The sequence below is a fragment of the Planococcus citri genome, chromosome 1, assembly GCF_950023065.1.
Source record: "Planococcus citri chromosome 1, ihPlaCitr1.1, whole genome shotgun sequence".
NCBI classification, from domain to species: domain Eukaryota; kingdom Metazoa; phylum Arthropoda; class Insecta; order Hemiptera; family Pseudococcidae; genus Planococcus; species Planococcus citri.
In genome coordinates, this window is record NC_088677.1 from 46,064,571 (window position 1) to 46,080,547 (window position 15,977).

Sequence of the window (15,977 nt, forward strand, 5' to 3'; positions counted from 1 at the left end):
AAAGCTCCTGAGATTTCTCTGAACGTGGCTATCGGTATCGCTGGTCGTTTACGTATTTGTCCATTTATTTTCACCGTCGTTCTTATTCTGTCTCCACGTCTTGCGGCTCGAGTTACTGTGATGACATATCCGTCGTTGCTGGCGATTTCCGGTTCGTTGAAGATTCGAAGTCTTTGCATCCAGTTTAAAAAAGTTGCAATTCGTATAAGTCTGTTCGCGTCTCCAAAATCACTGATGTAATCGATGTTGATCGTCGCCTCCTGTCGTCTTTGACGGACTTCTAGGGTAAAGCTGTGGATTGCCATTTCGATTTTCGTTGTACGAATTTGTATAAAACTGTCACGAAATTTTATTACGAAAGATAGGTTGAATACTCGCGTTACGTCGCAAATTCGCGTGAGATCACTCGGTGTACAATTTTCGATACTTTGTATCACACGTAGGTTAATTTCTTTGAAAAATACGTCGATTTCGATTATTCACGAAAAAACGTTCGAAATACTTTCGTTTGTCTAAATTTCACTTGGAGTTATTTTTCCCTTTTTCCCTCGAAGGGAATTTACCTTATTTTGAGGGAAAAATTAACTTCGCGAATTTTCATCCGATTTGAAAAATTCCAACGGCGTTGGATGTGTACTATATTCAGGAGTAAATGAAAATTGTCTAGAAAAATTTTTTATGCATATTTTTGTTAGGTAGGTATGTTACCTATTTAGTCGAAATTTCGCGATTTTTCCGAAACTTTTTACGTAGCGTCATTTTTTCGTAGGTCATTAAGCTTTTTCTTAGCTTTTTCCATTGTAATTCGTTTTTCTCGTCTTTCCGCCATGTCTTGGCGTAATTTTTCGTGATTTTCTTTTTTCTTTAGTTTTTCAAGTTGTACTTGATCTCTTATGTATTTTTTTACTGAAGCGTCACCTACGATCTTGCTTACGCATATGTTTAATTTTGGTCTCATCTTTTTTGATAAGTTTGAGTAATTTTCAATGAATTTTTGTTTGATTTTGTGTTTTTCAGCTTCATTAGCCTTATCGTAGACCTCTGTGGGTTCAAAGTCGAGATCTCTTTTGATCATGTTTTCTATTTCCTGTTGTGAAGGACGTTTTAGGATTGAAATTTTTTTCAGCTCCGCATTTTTGCTGTGTTTTTTGGTCTCGTCTTTTGAGTCTGATTCAGAGCTACTGTCTGACGATGCGTCGTATACTTTTTCTTGTTCAGTTTTTAACTGATCTACGTCATCGTCGTCTGTTAGCGACATTATGATCGATTGACCGTCGTCGCTGCTATTGTCAAGCTCAGATTCGTCAGAGGAGATTTCAGTTTCATCCTTGATTAGCTCACAAGGATCTGGTGCAAAATAGTTGATGTATTCTCCATCAGTGTAATCAATTACGTCGATAGCATCTACGTCTATGACGTTTAGTGTTTTCTTAAGTTTTTTAGGCTTTGTAGGGCCCATTCTTTGCCTGTAAGCGGCCATGCGTTCTGATCGACGTAATTTGATTCCACTTGTGGATGGTTGGGGATTTTGTGTCCCTGGATTTTGAGTAGTTGAGGGTAATTTTATTTCCTTTTTGGTAGGTTTTTTTACCTCTTTGTTTTTTACTTCGTCGTCAGTCTTATGTGGCTGATTCGTAAAATTCGCTGCAAGTTTTACTCGCTTTTTCTTTTCAATTTCAGCTTTTTTAGCTTCATTGTCTGATTTTTCTTGTTTACGCTTTTTGTATAATTTTTTGCGTAGCTTTCGAGCTTTTTGTGCCCCAGTTGATTCGTCTGTCGAATTTTTGTCCTGAGTACTTTCTTTTTCCTCATTTTGTGTTTGTTTGGGCTGAAGCTGCGCTTCTAATTTCTTTTTATTACGTAATTGAAGTCTTTGCTCTCTAGCAACGTCAATAAGTTTTTTTATGACCATTTTTGATCCTTCGTGGAAAATTTTCTTTTCCGCATCAGTTGCTAATGGTATACCTTGAATTCTTTCAAGCATGTCCTCTTCCGAGTCAGTTGTTGATGATTTTTGATCATCATGTTTATGTTTGTTTAGGAAGTCTTTGATTTTATCAATCATTTTTCGTTGATCAATGTATGAATGTAATTTGTCATCCTTTTCCATTCTGTCGATCTCCTTTTGAGTTAGGAAAAGCGTGAGTTGCCTTATGTTGGCTACACGATTGATGTTTGAGTCGTCTGTGGGCTCTAGTAAATAGGAATTTATTCCTGTACGTTTTATTACTAGGTAGGGACCCACTTTTTTAGGGTAAAATTTTTCTCCAGTACACTTGTCCTTACTGGATTGTTTGTGGTTCGTGAGTAGAACCATGTCTCCTTTTTTCAAGATAGTAGGATCAGGATGCTCCTTATTGTATTTGTATTCTTCTTCAATACGTTGTAGTCTACGCCTTTCGCGTATGTAATTCTCAATTATTTGAGAAGGAGTCATTGATTCCACTTTGGATTTCATGTGTTCAGTCGTGTAGACTGCTTTTTTCGCCAATTGATCTGCGATTACGTTTGTGTACTCGATTTTACGAGCATATACGTGTATAAACTGTACACTTGTGAATTTTTTCACTAATTCTAGAATTCGTTCAAATAAATTTTTGTGGTGTACTGGCTTCTTACGAGAATTAAGCCAGTTGTTTTGTTGCCATCTTGTGACAGTATAGTTTAATGCTTTGATCGCATAATTGGAGTCCGAAAAGCATTTTACTTTCTTAAAGTTGTTCTTTAACATTGTCTCTAGTGCGACTATAATTGCCTTTAGTTCGGCATAGTTATTAGATAGACTAAATTCACCGTCAAATTCCAATTTCTGTGAAATATTTTTTGTACTGTCAGTTGAAAAACAAATTCCAATGCCTGCTACGGCGTCTTCGTCTCCATTCTTGGAACAGGCTCCATCAGCTGTTACTCTCGCATAGCCGTCCGGATCCGAGTATACATCCTTTTCAGGGATTAATGTTGTTTTGTGATTTTGTTCGATTGTCATCGAAGGTAGTTTAATCTTTGCTAACTTATGTAACAACTTTATCAGTTTTTGTTTAAAATCGTACTTGGCCCCTTTGTGTGGCATTTTGTCAGTAATACAGTCTTGTATGCCCCAGGCCTCATTAGGTTTAAATCCAAAAGAACCTGGTGTGTTATTAATTTCGTCTTCAATTTCTTGAACGTATGTGTGCCACCATATGTGCGTTGTAAAGGGATCGTGTAATTTATTGATTTTAGTCCGGAGTTTGTCTCCAATAATCCGCATCGTTCGTTCAACCGACGACGATTGTGGATTGTAGGCATTCGTGTGTGCCACTTTTATATTCCTGTCTTCCAGCAGGTTGTACCAGTCGTCATTGATAAATTGTTTCCCATTGTCTGAGATTACTTTCTTAGGTTTAATACCCTTTTTGTCTATCCATTCTAGGATTGTTTTCATCTCTCGACAAACGTTTTCTTTTTTGATTTCTGGCATCGATCTTAGCCAATTTCTGCCCGTGAAAATGTCTTTGGCTACTAGTAGGTATCTAGGTGCCCCTTGTATAGCTGGAACTGGTCCATAAATGTCTACAGAGAGTACCTCTCCCATTGAGTAGGCTTCTATTTTTCCGAATTCAAGCACTTTTGGCTGAGCGTAATTTTTGTTGAGTTTGCATATTATACATGCATTAGTGATTTCTCGAATGTAATCGAGTGATTTTGGATGGTAATAAATGCGACGAAATGCTGCGTCTAATTTATTTGCACTAGTGTGGCCATAGGCAGTATGTAAAAAATCGACTGTGTCATAAAAAAGTTCGGTTGGCAAGTAGGGAACGTATGTATCGTCATCAAGTCTTTTCATAAGAATTTCCTTTTTCTTTACAGTGTCTTGAATCTCTTCGTCTGTGTCGGATTCAGTACGTTCTCCGATATTCGTATTGCATTGATTTACAATTTTGTATCGGTTTAGTAACCGTTTCTTTTTGTCTAATTCTTTTTTGTTTTTCACAGGTATATATTCCTTCATTATTTTCATCATTGCGATGCAGTTTTCATCAGTTTGTTGATATTTAGATATATTTGACATTTTGTCGAAAAGTCTTGGGACATTTTCGTCCAAAAATTTTAAGTCAAAAGTAGAAATCATCGTTTCGAAATTTTTTATTTCAAGTTCAGGTGCTTTCATCATATAGAGCATCCTATTTGATTTGGTCATTGAAAATTGTAGGTCAAAGCAGTTGAGCATTGTAATCCAATATGCTGCTTTGCGATGCGTTTGCATCATGTCTCTGTATTTATTTATTGTAGCTAATAGGTTTTTCTTTACGTGAATTACACGTCCAAATACCCACATTTGTAGGCGTTTAAGTACTTGGACTAGCGCCATCATATCCTTATCAAAAGGTGTAAAATTCTTTTGGTGAGCTTCGAATGCGATCGATACAAATAAGCATATATGCTTTTGTTCGTCTTCTTTATCTTTATTTGTGATGTAAAATAGAACTGCGTTCATAGCATCTTCACTTACGTACGTATCGAGGTATAACTCGACGTCAGGAGGTGGTGGCTTCAGTGTAAAATCTGCACAGAATTCTGTCTTCAGCTTTTCAAAAGCTTCTTCTTGGGCTGGGCCCCACAGTATTTTGCCATCTTTAGCACTTTTACCTACAGTCAAGTTATAAATTGGTCGCAATAATTGCATGTAATTTGGAATAAAATTCCTGTAAAGACCTGTCAGTCCAATTAATTGTAGTAATTGTTTTACTGTCGTGATATTAAATTTACCTTTTTTGTTTGTATGTTTATCCACAAATTCCATAAATTTGGTAACTTTATCCTTTTGTTTGGAAATTTCGTCTTTGGATATTACAAATCCTAAGTGCTCCGCATATTCGCGAAAAAATTGTGTTTTTGTGGGATTTAATTTTAATCCATTTTCGCGAATGCGTTCGAATACGTGTAGTAGTCTTTTTAGTGTTTCTTGGAATGTAGCTCCAGATACCTTCACGTCATCGACGAATTTTGTAATTCCTTTTTGGTCAGGAATAACTTGGTTCATCATGTGGACGAATTCTCCACTTGAGATTTTCAAACCGTAAGGGAGTCTACAGAACTCATATACTTGTCCACATACTTGGAACGCTGTAAATTTTCGTGATGCTTCATGTAGAACAAGTTGCCAAAATCCTGACGTAAAGTCAAGAGTACAAAAATATTTGTCACTTGTGTTCTCGTAAATTATCCATTCTATCGGACTTGGTTCAGTAAGTACTTTCTGTAAGACTGCGTTTAATTCGTCAGCATCTAGGCATAAACGTATGTCTCCAGATTTTTTAATTACTGGAGCTGTGGTGTTTATGTAGTTTGACCTTGAAGGTCTAATTATGCCTAATTTCAGCATTTTTGATATAGCTCGTCGTAAAGATTCAATTATCTTTTGTGAGGGTCGGAATTTTTCTCCTCTCCATTTTTTCAAGTCAGGTTCTTTCATGTCATTTATAAATTTGAATCGGACTTGTTCGCCCTTGTATTTACCAGCATTAAAGCTGAAAATGTCACAATATTCTTCTAGTTCCTTCCAAGCATTGTTTGCTTCTTCAAGAGTAATCCATCCCTTTACTACGAGATTGTTTAAGTCTATTTTCATATTTTTCTTGTAAAGCTCTCTGGCTTTTTCTTGTTCGTGAGCCCAATCTTCATCTAGGTATTGTGTATGATTTTTTATCATTCGTACTGTACTGTGTACATTTTGTGGACATACCATCATGTTTTTCAATGGTAAGCTACCATAACCAAATCTAGGTGTTAGTTCAAAACGTTCATCTTCTGTGAGGAAAGGTATTGTGAACGGTATACCATTCTTAGGGTTGCAGATAGCTCGTTCTTGACCATTTTCACAGTCAATTTTTATACCTAAGTATCTTAGTGATAGTCTACCAATTATGACGCTGTATCCGTCAGTGTCTAGTATAAAAAATGGCATTGTTAGCATGTGGTTGCCTATGCGTACACATACCTCTACAATATGTGTCATTGCTCGTATGATTTTATTATCAGCTAATTTTAAGTTTACTGGGTGGTCCAGTTTTATGTATTTGATCCATTGAGGATGCTCTCTTGTTAGGTAATCTACTACCGGTTTTGTCATTGCATTGGGCAATGCCCCCGTGTCCAGCTGAGCTGGTATAGGTACATTGTCTATAAATATGGGGATTGCGCAGTAGTAATCTTCTGTGTTTATTGTTGGTCGTTGTAAATTTGTTTCGTGACGAGCTTCACTCTCATTTGTTTTCATAAATTCTAAAATGTCTAAAGCTTTTTGCTCTAATGTCAATTCAATCTTTTTGATTTGATTTGGATGTTCTTCATCCTCGTCTGGCTCATATTTGGATATTTTGATCCATGGATCGTCTTTTAAATTGTCTACAAATGATAGTTGTACATCATTTAAGTCCATTATGTCAGGCATCATTAAAATTGCCTCGTTTAGACGATCATTTGGTCTCATTTGTGATGCTTTGTCTTCGTAAATTTCTCGATTTCCGAGGTTGTCTATTTTAATTTTTTTCTTTCCAAGTATCGAATCGTATTCGTAATAGTCATAGTGTACGATTTTGTCCGGTGGTATAGTACCATTCATGTTCAAGGATTTTACCTCAAATGTTTTTATCTCATTTTCAATGTCGGTTTTATCGTCATTTTCGATCTGTTTTTGTTCTTCTAAGATATGTTTCTTTGATTTCGGCTTCATTGCCGTTTCTGCGTTGTAGGGTTTTGAAAGCTGTGCACTTTTTGTAGGTGGATCGTAAATTATTCTTACGAATTCGGCTTTTCCGTTTTCTTGTGATCGAAATTCTCTTCGCATGTATTCTCCAGTAGCTGGATCTATGTCTACTTTTTGGGCTAAAACAGCTACCAAAGTTTTCATCATGTTGCGATTAAGTTGTATTTTGTCTTGAGTTTTTTGTGTACAGCATTCGCTGAATTTATTTTCTCGTACGTAGCTTATTGGTTCTTTCAATAGACTACCTGTTTTGGGCATTTCTTCGCCTGAATCGTCTATATCTAGCAATATTTTGCATAATAAGTCCATTACTATGGGGTACATCGCCATGTCAGGATAATACCTGTCGTATGCTTGACAATAGTGAAAAGTAGCCTCAATTGGCATAACCTCTCCGTTGGGTGATTCTTCGGGTTGAATGAACCATCCTTTTTTGTTACTTTCGACTGTTTCAGTGCGTAAAAATTCGTAAGCTATTTGCTTATGAAATGTCACTCTAGGGTGATCGTCTGCTATTTCTTGGAACATCTTGCGATACTCTTTGTATCGATGTAGGCTCGTGCCTTGTTCACCTTTTTTCGGTGGTTTTGCTATTGGCATTAATAGTATTATTCGTTCCGCTCCTTTTTCTAGCAGTGCGTTTACGATTAAACGTAATTTGTCTTTTACCATTTCAGTAGGCGCATTAAAGTGATTAAATTCAATTTGTCCTGCGGACAATATGTATTTGGCATTTTTTGGAAAGTTGGTTTTGCAAACTAGTTTTAGTAATGTTCTAATGTCAATCTGGTCCCTTATATATTCTGGCAGTTGTTCGGCTCTGCGTACCGTTCCTCGTCTTATAAAGTGTACGATACCGTCGCCTATCCATATATAGTCTTCTGTGAATGCATTTTTTTGCATAATCGGTGGAGGAAGCTTTTTGCTAGACGAAGCCTCCGCGTCGCCTAGCTCTACTTGTTTCCCGTAAGTTTGTCAGCTTTTTCTTTTTCTAAACGTTTCTTCTTCTCCTCTTCAGTTTCCTTCTTCGGAGGAGGTAAGATCGTAATTTGCGCTTGTGTTTGCGCATTCGTTTGGTTTAGCGCGTTTACCGGCGCTGTGAGTGTACCTTGAGTTACATTCGATGATTGCTGCTGCGCAGCTTGTTGTTCATTTAGCGCTTGTAGTGCTGCTTGTTGAGCTGCGAGCGCATTTGGATCTACCTGTGGCATGAAAGTCGGCATTTGCATTTGCATTAGCGGGTAGGGATAATATGTGGGTGCTTGAAATACCGGTGGATATGGATATGTCATAGGTGCTTGTGTTTGAGTCATCGATGTATCGAAATAATTCTGCGATGAATTAGAAGCTGTGTCTGGGTAGCTATCATCCAAATTGTTATCATAATTTGTGTTGTTGAAATCGACATAATTGCCGTAGTTATCATACCCGTAATCGGGGGTGTATTCTTGACCGTAGTCTGGCATTACGCCATCCATTTCCATTTGTTTCACTGGTAATGTTTGTTGTTGATTTCCTCCTTGTGGAGGTTTGTAGATAGCTACTGTCGTATCTGTATTAGGTTGTTGTTGCCTACCTTGTATTGGTAGGGGTGGTCTCTGTGTACCTTGTTGAAATCTATTGTGTTGTTGGCGTTGGCCGCCATTTGATTGGTTATTATTTTGTTGTCTTTGAAATCTTTGACCATTTTGATTCCAATTATTTTGATTTTGAGGTCTGTTGAATCTTTGATTCATTTGTTGATTGTAGAATTGAGCATATTGCTCCGGTGTGAATCTAGATTGGAACTGTTGTAGCATTTGCTGTTGCTGCATCAATAGATTATTTTGTGCTGTGCGTAAATCAGGTATGTTAGTATTTTGTGTCGTAAATTTTTCGGGTGTATATTTTAGTTCCTTGTGTTTGGGATTATGTTCTTTTTTCGAGATTTGTCTTAAGATTTCAATAAATTCGTCGATCGTTAGGTCCGGTTTTTGGACATATAATGCGTACATTTTTGGTGTCTTATCTCTCATCATGTCAACGATGAATTTTTCATCTCTAATAGTGGAATTTTTGAAATTTTCCAACCATCGTATCATAAATCCAATGATTTCTGGTAACGAACGGCAGTATTTTGCGTCATCGCAAAAGTTTTCAGCATCTTGCTGTGCTTTTGCATTCCAGTAGAAATTTAAAAAATTCGTGCGTAAGTCGTTATATACATGAACTTGTAAGTTAATACTTTTGAAAGCCCATTGGTCTTTCGTGTCTATGTTCGCACGGAAGGCTGCGGCCTTCATAAATTCGGTCACATTAAATCCAAGAATGTATTCTTCAAACGCATTAATGTACTCGTATGGGAAATAACGTCGCTGTTCGTTAAAGAACACGCCAGCGTTACGCATAGCTGCGTAGTCGATCTTCGTTGGTCGCGTGTCTGCGCCTGTGATCGCACGTTGGTGTGGATTTGCTTGTAGCGAATCGTGAATTTTTAATACTGTATTTGTAAGTGCCATTTGGTTGATAGTGCAATTGTTCACTAATTGTACTTGTTCAGCTACATTTTGTTCGATGCTTTGCATTCTGTTGTCGTTTTCTATAAATTTCTTTTTAGCACTTTCGTCTAATGTCGTATATTTGTTTGAATAATTAATTGCCCAATCGTTCAGTTCATCTAATTTTTGGCGTACGTATTGTACGTTTGTAGCTGCGTCTTGCGCTTGATTACATGCTTCGAGTGCGTGTGACGCCGATGTCGACGCACTTTCAGCTGCGGTTTGAGCGATGTTTCTCGCTTCAGTTGCTACCGATTTTGTTGTTTCGACATGCGATGCTAATTCGCGTTGATTATCAAAAATTGTTTGCATTTGTGTATTGTCATATTTCCATGACTCTTGTAATAAATTACGTAGGTGTTTTATATCATCGTCCTCACCGGGAGGGTGGGCGGGAATATTCGTGCTACGAGGAGTGAAGGTGTATTTGTCGTTCATGTTTTCGTTTGATACGATATCGGATTTTTCCAAAGTTTTCTGATTTTGCTTTTCAGAAATCGGTTTCGGAACACTTTGTGTTCGACTGCGCCTATGAGTTCCCCCTTGTAGAGTTACCTCGTTGTAATCTACACGGCTTATACTTCTCTCACTACGTCTCAAGTTTGACATACGCGCCAAAATAAATTCACTACTGTGTAGTTATAAATTTTATTACAAGTAATATAAGTCACAAATAATAATATGTACAATTAAATGCGTATATATACGCAACGTGGTAGATCACGCTGTTTAAAAACGCGCGAAAACACCTCGTGTTGAAAAATACGTTACGTGCAGCGGCAGCTGCGACAGTAAAATCGTCCGAGGTTGCGGCAGCGACAACGGCTCCGTTTTCCGATTCGGTGGCTGGACGGGGCGGCGGTGGCAGCACGTACCACGTTGATTCGAGTGCTTTTGCTTCGCCTCTTCTTGGCTAATTTTCTCAAATTAACCTACGCGAAAATGCAAATAAACGCTCCTACTTATTGCTAGGTAATTTAAAAGCCACTTTTTAATCTTTTATTTGCGGATTTACCACCAAAAAGAAAAATAGCAAGCGTGAACGAGCTCTAGCGGCTCTCTATTTGTCTGTAGACAATAAGCAAAAAATGAAAAAGTACTTGACGTTAGGCGCCAATGTAAATATAATGATATTCTGTACCACTAGACGATACTGCATAAGCTGAATACTCTGAGAATATTACTTACCCCGGCCAAAGGCTATACCAATTATATCACACAATAAGTAAAATGTAGTCACGTGTAAGACACTTTGTATTAATGTAAAAGAACAAACACAATTAAATACCTTTAGAAGGTTTATATGTATCAACACGATACTTACACTTAAACTAATTAAACAATAATTAAAACTAATATTATACGCTTTCTTGCCAATTATGGCTATAATACACCACCGAGATTATATCGCGTCGACACGTCCGATCACTACGTACCTCAACAATATAACAATCGGCCGCAGCGCCGCTCCGTGGGCTTGTAGCCCTGTGTCGCGACGCGTGATCAGTGTTACCAACACATATACTTAATCCTATATAACCCTTACAGGTCCGGCATATCTCCCCTCTATCATTAGCCTGATCAACTTTTTTGCATTTTCATCCGTATTATACCTACCAACGTTTTATTTCTGTTACCTACCGAACTCTCAAGTCTCAAACGCGAGATATTCGAGGTTTCGTTGATTTAAGTATGTAGATATCAAATTTCTTCTTGTATGGCACAATTTGACACATTGGTACGTCTTAGATATAAAATATGATGTATAAATGTACATATTAATTTTACCAAAAAAGAAGTCACGAGTGATTGCTATACGCTGACTAGAAAAGAGTTCCGAATTTTTGATACGATTTTGTTTTAAATATTAAACACTTCACACATGGGTTTGCTTTGTTTATGTTGGGAAGTTTTTTTCTGTCATTGTGACAGTGATGAATGGTAAACGGTTCGTTTTAACTCACGTTAGCAATCAAAATGAAAAATGTTCTCAGCACATGTTAAATACAGACGGATCAATTTTTTAAAAAAATACACAAACTTGGAACTGAATTGGTCTTTCAGACAGTATAGGTAGATAACAAATAAGTTATCTCAATTATTAAAGATGATTATTTTTTAATTAGTTGATATATTAAGTGTCAAAATGTTTCGAATGGAAGAGTTCAAATAGGTATTTTTTCAATTATAATGATGGCTATTGCGGTAGGTCGAACTTTAGAAAAAAAGTGGGGATTCATTGATGTTTCAAGGTCAAACTAGACGATTTCCGGCGTGTCAGATTGTATAATGATGGAATAGGCACATACGAGTAGGTATATTAAGTTTCAGGCCATTTGAGACTTTTTACATTTTATAACTTGGAACCTCTTCTAATTGATCAAATACAGTCAAACACGGCGGAGTTCTTTTGATGGGTATAGAGTTGACGCCTAGAGTGGGAAGGGTCAAAGTTGAAAATTACAAGATGGTTATTTTTTTGGAGGGGCATAGTACCTATAGCCCCGAATAAATGTAAATAGTCTAAAATGATACCCTTGATCAGTTTCTCCACTGTGACCAACATATCCAAATTTAATGCTTCCTAGGTCATCCTCACTCTATTAGAAGTGTAAAATTCGTCATTTTACTCCAATTTTTGACCCACCCCCTCCCCCTAAAACGGGCCTAGGGAACCAAAATTTCCATATTGCACTGGGAGGGTATCTCTGATGTGCTTTTTGCAGGTTTCAACCTTCCAACTCCATTTGACTCCTCTGTTCCCAAGTCAAAAGTGGATTTTGGGTTATTTTACAATGTTTACATTTCAACCTTTAGGACAGCATGTATAGCCTCTCCAAATTGACTTAGGAGGTCCAAATATTTACGGTACAATGGGAGGCTGTCATTGAAGTACCTTTTGCTGGTTTCAACCATTCAACCCTATTCGACCTCTTTCTGGCCAGGGTTGTTGAAATTGATATTTGGTCAGTTTTCACGAAGTTTGAATAAAATGGCGAGCCAAACACTCAAAAGTTGTGAGGGAGTGATCCGAGTGGATCGAGAACCAACCTTGCTTAGAACCACGTATAAAAAAGCGAGACTGTAAGGGGCGATCTATCTGAACAATGTGAGGGGACTGTCCAAGCAAAGTGAGGAACAACCTCGTAGAAATCAATTTGAAAAAAAAACCACTAGGTAACTAAGTAAATAAAGGTGAAACCCGAAAGGCTGAGCAACTGGAACAGAGTTAGGTGTGTGACCTAGGATCCGAGGGAAGCGAGGAACGATTTTGATTGAATCGCTCATTAAAAAGCGAGCTCAGGAACGAGCTACATTAATAATGTGAAAGGTGATTTGAGCAGACACCGTTTGGAGAAAAATATGTACTGCGCATAAGGCGAGCCCTGAAGGGGTGATCCACTAGAACAAAGGGAGGAGCAATTTTCTCAAAGCATCTACCACTCAACCAAAATTTTATTGAGGGACTATTTTATGAACTCTATCATGCTTCGCATATGAAAATGACCAAAATCAATGCCTGCATGACCGAAAGTAAGAACTAAGTACTCTCATTATAATGACTCATGTTGAGTACCTACTACCTACCTACCTACCTTCAAGTATTCATTACAAGAAAATGAAATCTTTTCGCTTGTCAGATAAATAGGGATTGAAATAGGAAAGAAAAAAAATAATTACTCGTGACAATCGAACCAATCAAAACATAGACAAAAGCCAGACCTGGAATCCAGAATTGAAATTAAAAGCTTCCGAGTAACTTGACTTGTTTCTTTTTTTTTGCTCCTAATCGAACCTCTCCGGTATTAGATTTCGTAAATTTCAACCTGTCGGAATGACACATTTTGTTGAAGCGAAATCGTTCAGCGCTTGTACATAATCCACCACAATCTGTTTAACTTATCTCTTCTTTCTCGTCTTATTTTCACATTACGATGGGAAAAATTTTGCCTTCTATATTTTCGAGTCTAGTCATCCGATGCTATTATCGTTCGCTCTTTTCTAGTTTCTATATATCGCCAGATATAATGTATTATTCGGCAGATTTATAAAACGATAACAGACAAAAGAGGTTTTCGATTTCGAATTAATTATCGAACGTCTGCCGCGTCTTTTTACTTTTTATCTTCCAAAGGTGAAAACAAGCGAAGAAAAGCAAAACTAATAATGAACTTACCATCGTATAAATCGCGCTAAATATAGCAGCTTGCCGAGCGTGAAAAGTGATACAACATATTTTTCGATTATGTAATGCGAGGTATGGATACAAAATGGCGGTTTTCATTCCGACTGGGAATTTGTGTTTCATGTGTGTTTTTTTTAATCTGAAAATTGTAAATGTGCTCATGTTAGTAAATATATGTACTTATATATAGGTAACTAGAAAAATATCATAACATACTAAAATTACACAATTATAAATTGGTAGGTAGGTAGGTAGGTAGGTAGGTACCTACCTACGTATTTTTCCGTTCCTAAAAGATAGAGATGAGCGCTATCATACATCTAAACATCAGGCAATTTCTACAAGCCGTATAGGAATCATACTTTATGCTTGTGTACAAAATTTAATTCCCTACATTATTCTTCGATTAAATAAGAGATGGTATGCATTTATTGTTCGGAAACGGAAACTCCGTAAAAAAATGCAAATGCGAGACAATTACGAGATTTTTGAGCGGAGTCTGCGAATGGATTCTTTAAATTTGAAAAGCACGACTAGGCTAATATTATTGTTTTCATTGCGCTGAAATTTTGCTTTGAATCGAAACATTTCGAAATTAAAATAAGGCAACTCAAAACTAAATAAAACCTCAAATTTGAACAGAACCGCGATTTTTGGAAAGAGCATGGTTTGAAATCCCCATAACCCAAATTTCAGTCGCCAAATTGATTTTTCAATTTTTGACACATTCTTAAAAATCTAAAAGTACGAGTACCTAAGGTTAGATATTAAAAAATTGTCTATGTGGTATCATTTTTTGTTGTAGAGCTTCTCTCTATGAACAAAGAATTCTCGTTGGTAGGCATACTCTCATAATGTGTTATACGTATATTATTATCTATCATCAAATGAATGATATTTCTGTCCATTTAATATCACCGATTACCGGTTTTTAAACATGAAAATGACACGTAGGAACATTTGATATTGACACTAAATACAAGGATTCTGTGTAAGTTGGCTGCTAGTCAGGCATATCCACTTCTCTTTCAATAGCATCTATAATTTCATAAATACAATCATCAGTTTTGATGAATTACCTATTTGAATTGAAAATCGCCAATTTATGTATCATATCCACTAGTTTTTTAATTAACCCAACGAAACGAATTTGTCATCAACTGATACGACTTTATAGGTAGGCATGTATTTCATTGACGAGGGTTTTTTCGATGCATAATAAAAGTTAGCTAATATCGAATACTTTTTTTTTCATAAAATGTTACTCAATTTACGGTCGGTGTGATGTTGATAACGTAATAAATAAATAGCAAGGATAAAGGTATTTAGTGATATGGTGATATAAGCTCGGAAATGTTATCCCTGTTATCTGTCAGTTACAGCGTTTAATGCAGTATTCTCGCACCGTCTCAAATCAAAGAGAACGCGACACAGTTCACAGTTCGCTGTGAATTTCACGGAATATTCCTACGTAAAATGAATGGGAGCATTCCGTACGCGATATTCGGACTACGAAATCATCCAAGCAGCTAAATTTTATATTAACGTCAAATCCTGCAATGTCGGTCGCGTTCCGAGTACTCGTATCATCGCAAAAACAATAATTTTGTCTGCTAATATCTTGCGTCGATACAGATATACATAGAGGTATACCTAGTTGTAGCTCTAGCTACCTACCTACCTACACATACAGGGTGCGCAAATCGCAAAAATATCTAGTTGGTTCCCGAAAGAAAGTACACATGCCTATTATTAAAAACATATGTACAGGCCACAGGGTGCCCAGAAATATCGAGCACCCCTAAAAAAGTTTTCTACTAAAATACTTTGGTTGGTCACAGTGAATAATGATAATAATGATAGCACATGATTGGTTGTTGGACTGGAGAGATAACATTCCACCAATCATATGCATCGATCTATTTCACGTTGCCAACCTATATTTTCAACCTATATTTTTAATGAAAAACTTTCTTTGTGGTGCTCGATATTTCTGGGCACCCTGTAGATTGGCAACGAGAAATAGATGCATATGATTGGTGGAATGTTATCACCTCAGTCCCACAACCAATCATGTGCTATCGGCTATCGTTATTGTCATTCGCTGTGACCAACCGAAACATTTGGCAGAAAACTTTTTTGGAGGTACTCGATATTTCTGCGCACCCCGTACCTAATACTACCTATATTTAAGTAAATAGTTAAGTAGGTATAGGAAGGTAAATAGAATTTTTCCACTGCAAAATATTTCATTCGTAAGTTTTTAATTATATCATCTACAATAAAAATTTATATTTCTACCAAATAAGTTTAGATATAATGTATAATATGTATTACACATAGTAAGTACGTATGTAATAATGCTGTTGTAGGATACATTATAAATATAGGGCGAGAATATACGAACAGAAGGAAGTACGATTCCCTTTAGTTTCAAGTTCCCGTTTATTTATGGTGTAATTTCCGCCGTGCGAGCATTTTTCATAATCTAAACGTGAAATTT

At 36.8% G+C, this 15,977-nt stretch overlaps 1 protein-coding gene across 1 annotated transcript in view; it reads right to left on the minus strand.

Annotated features, from left to right (window-relative positions):
* Positions 1-15,977, minus strand: part of LOC135832299 (uncharacterized) — a 128,978-nt gene that overhangs the window by 71,048 nt on the left and 41,953 nt on the right. The window contains exon 2 of the mRNA XM_065345458.1: positions 13,466-13,613. Within this exon, the coding sequence (XP_065201530.1) occupies positions 13,466-13,597 (132 nt within the window). The 5' untranslated portion in view covers positions 13,598-13,613. The remainder of the gene's footprint in view (positions 1-13,465; positions 13,614-15,977) is intronic.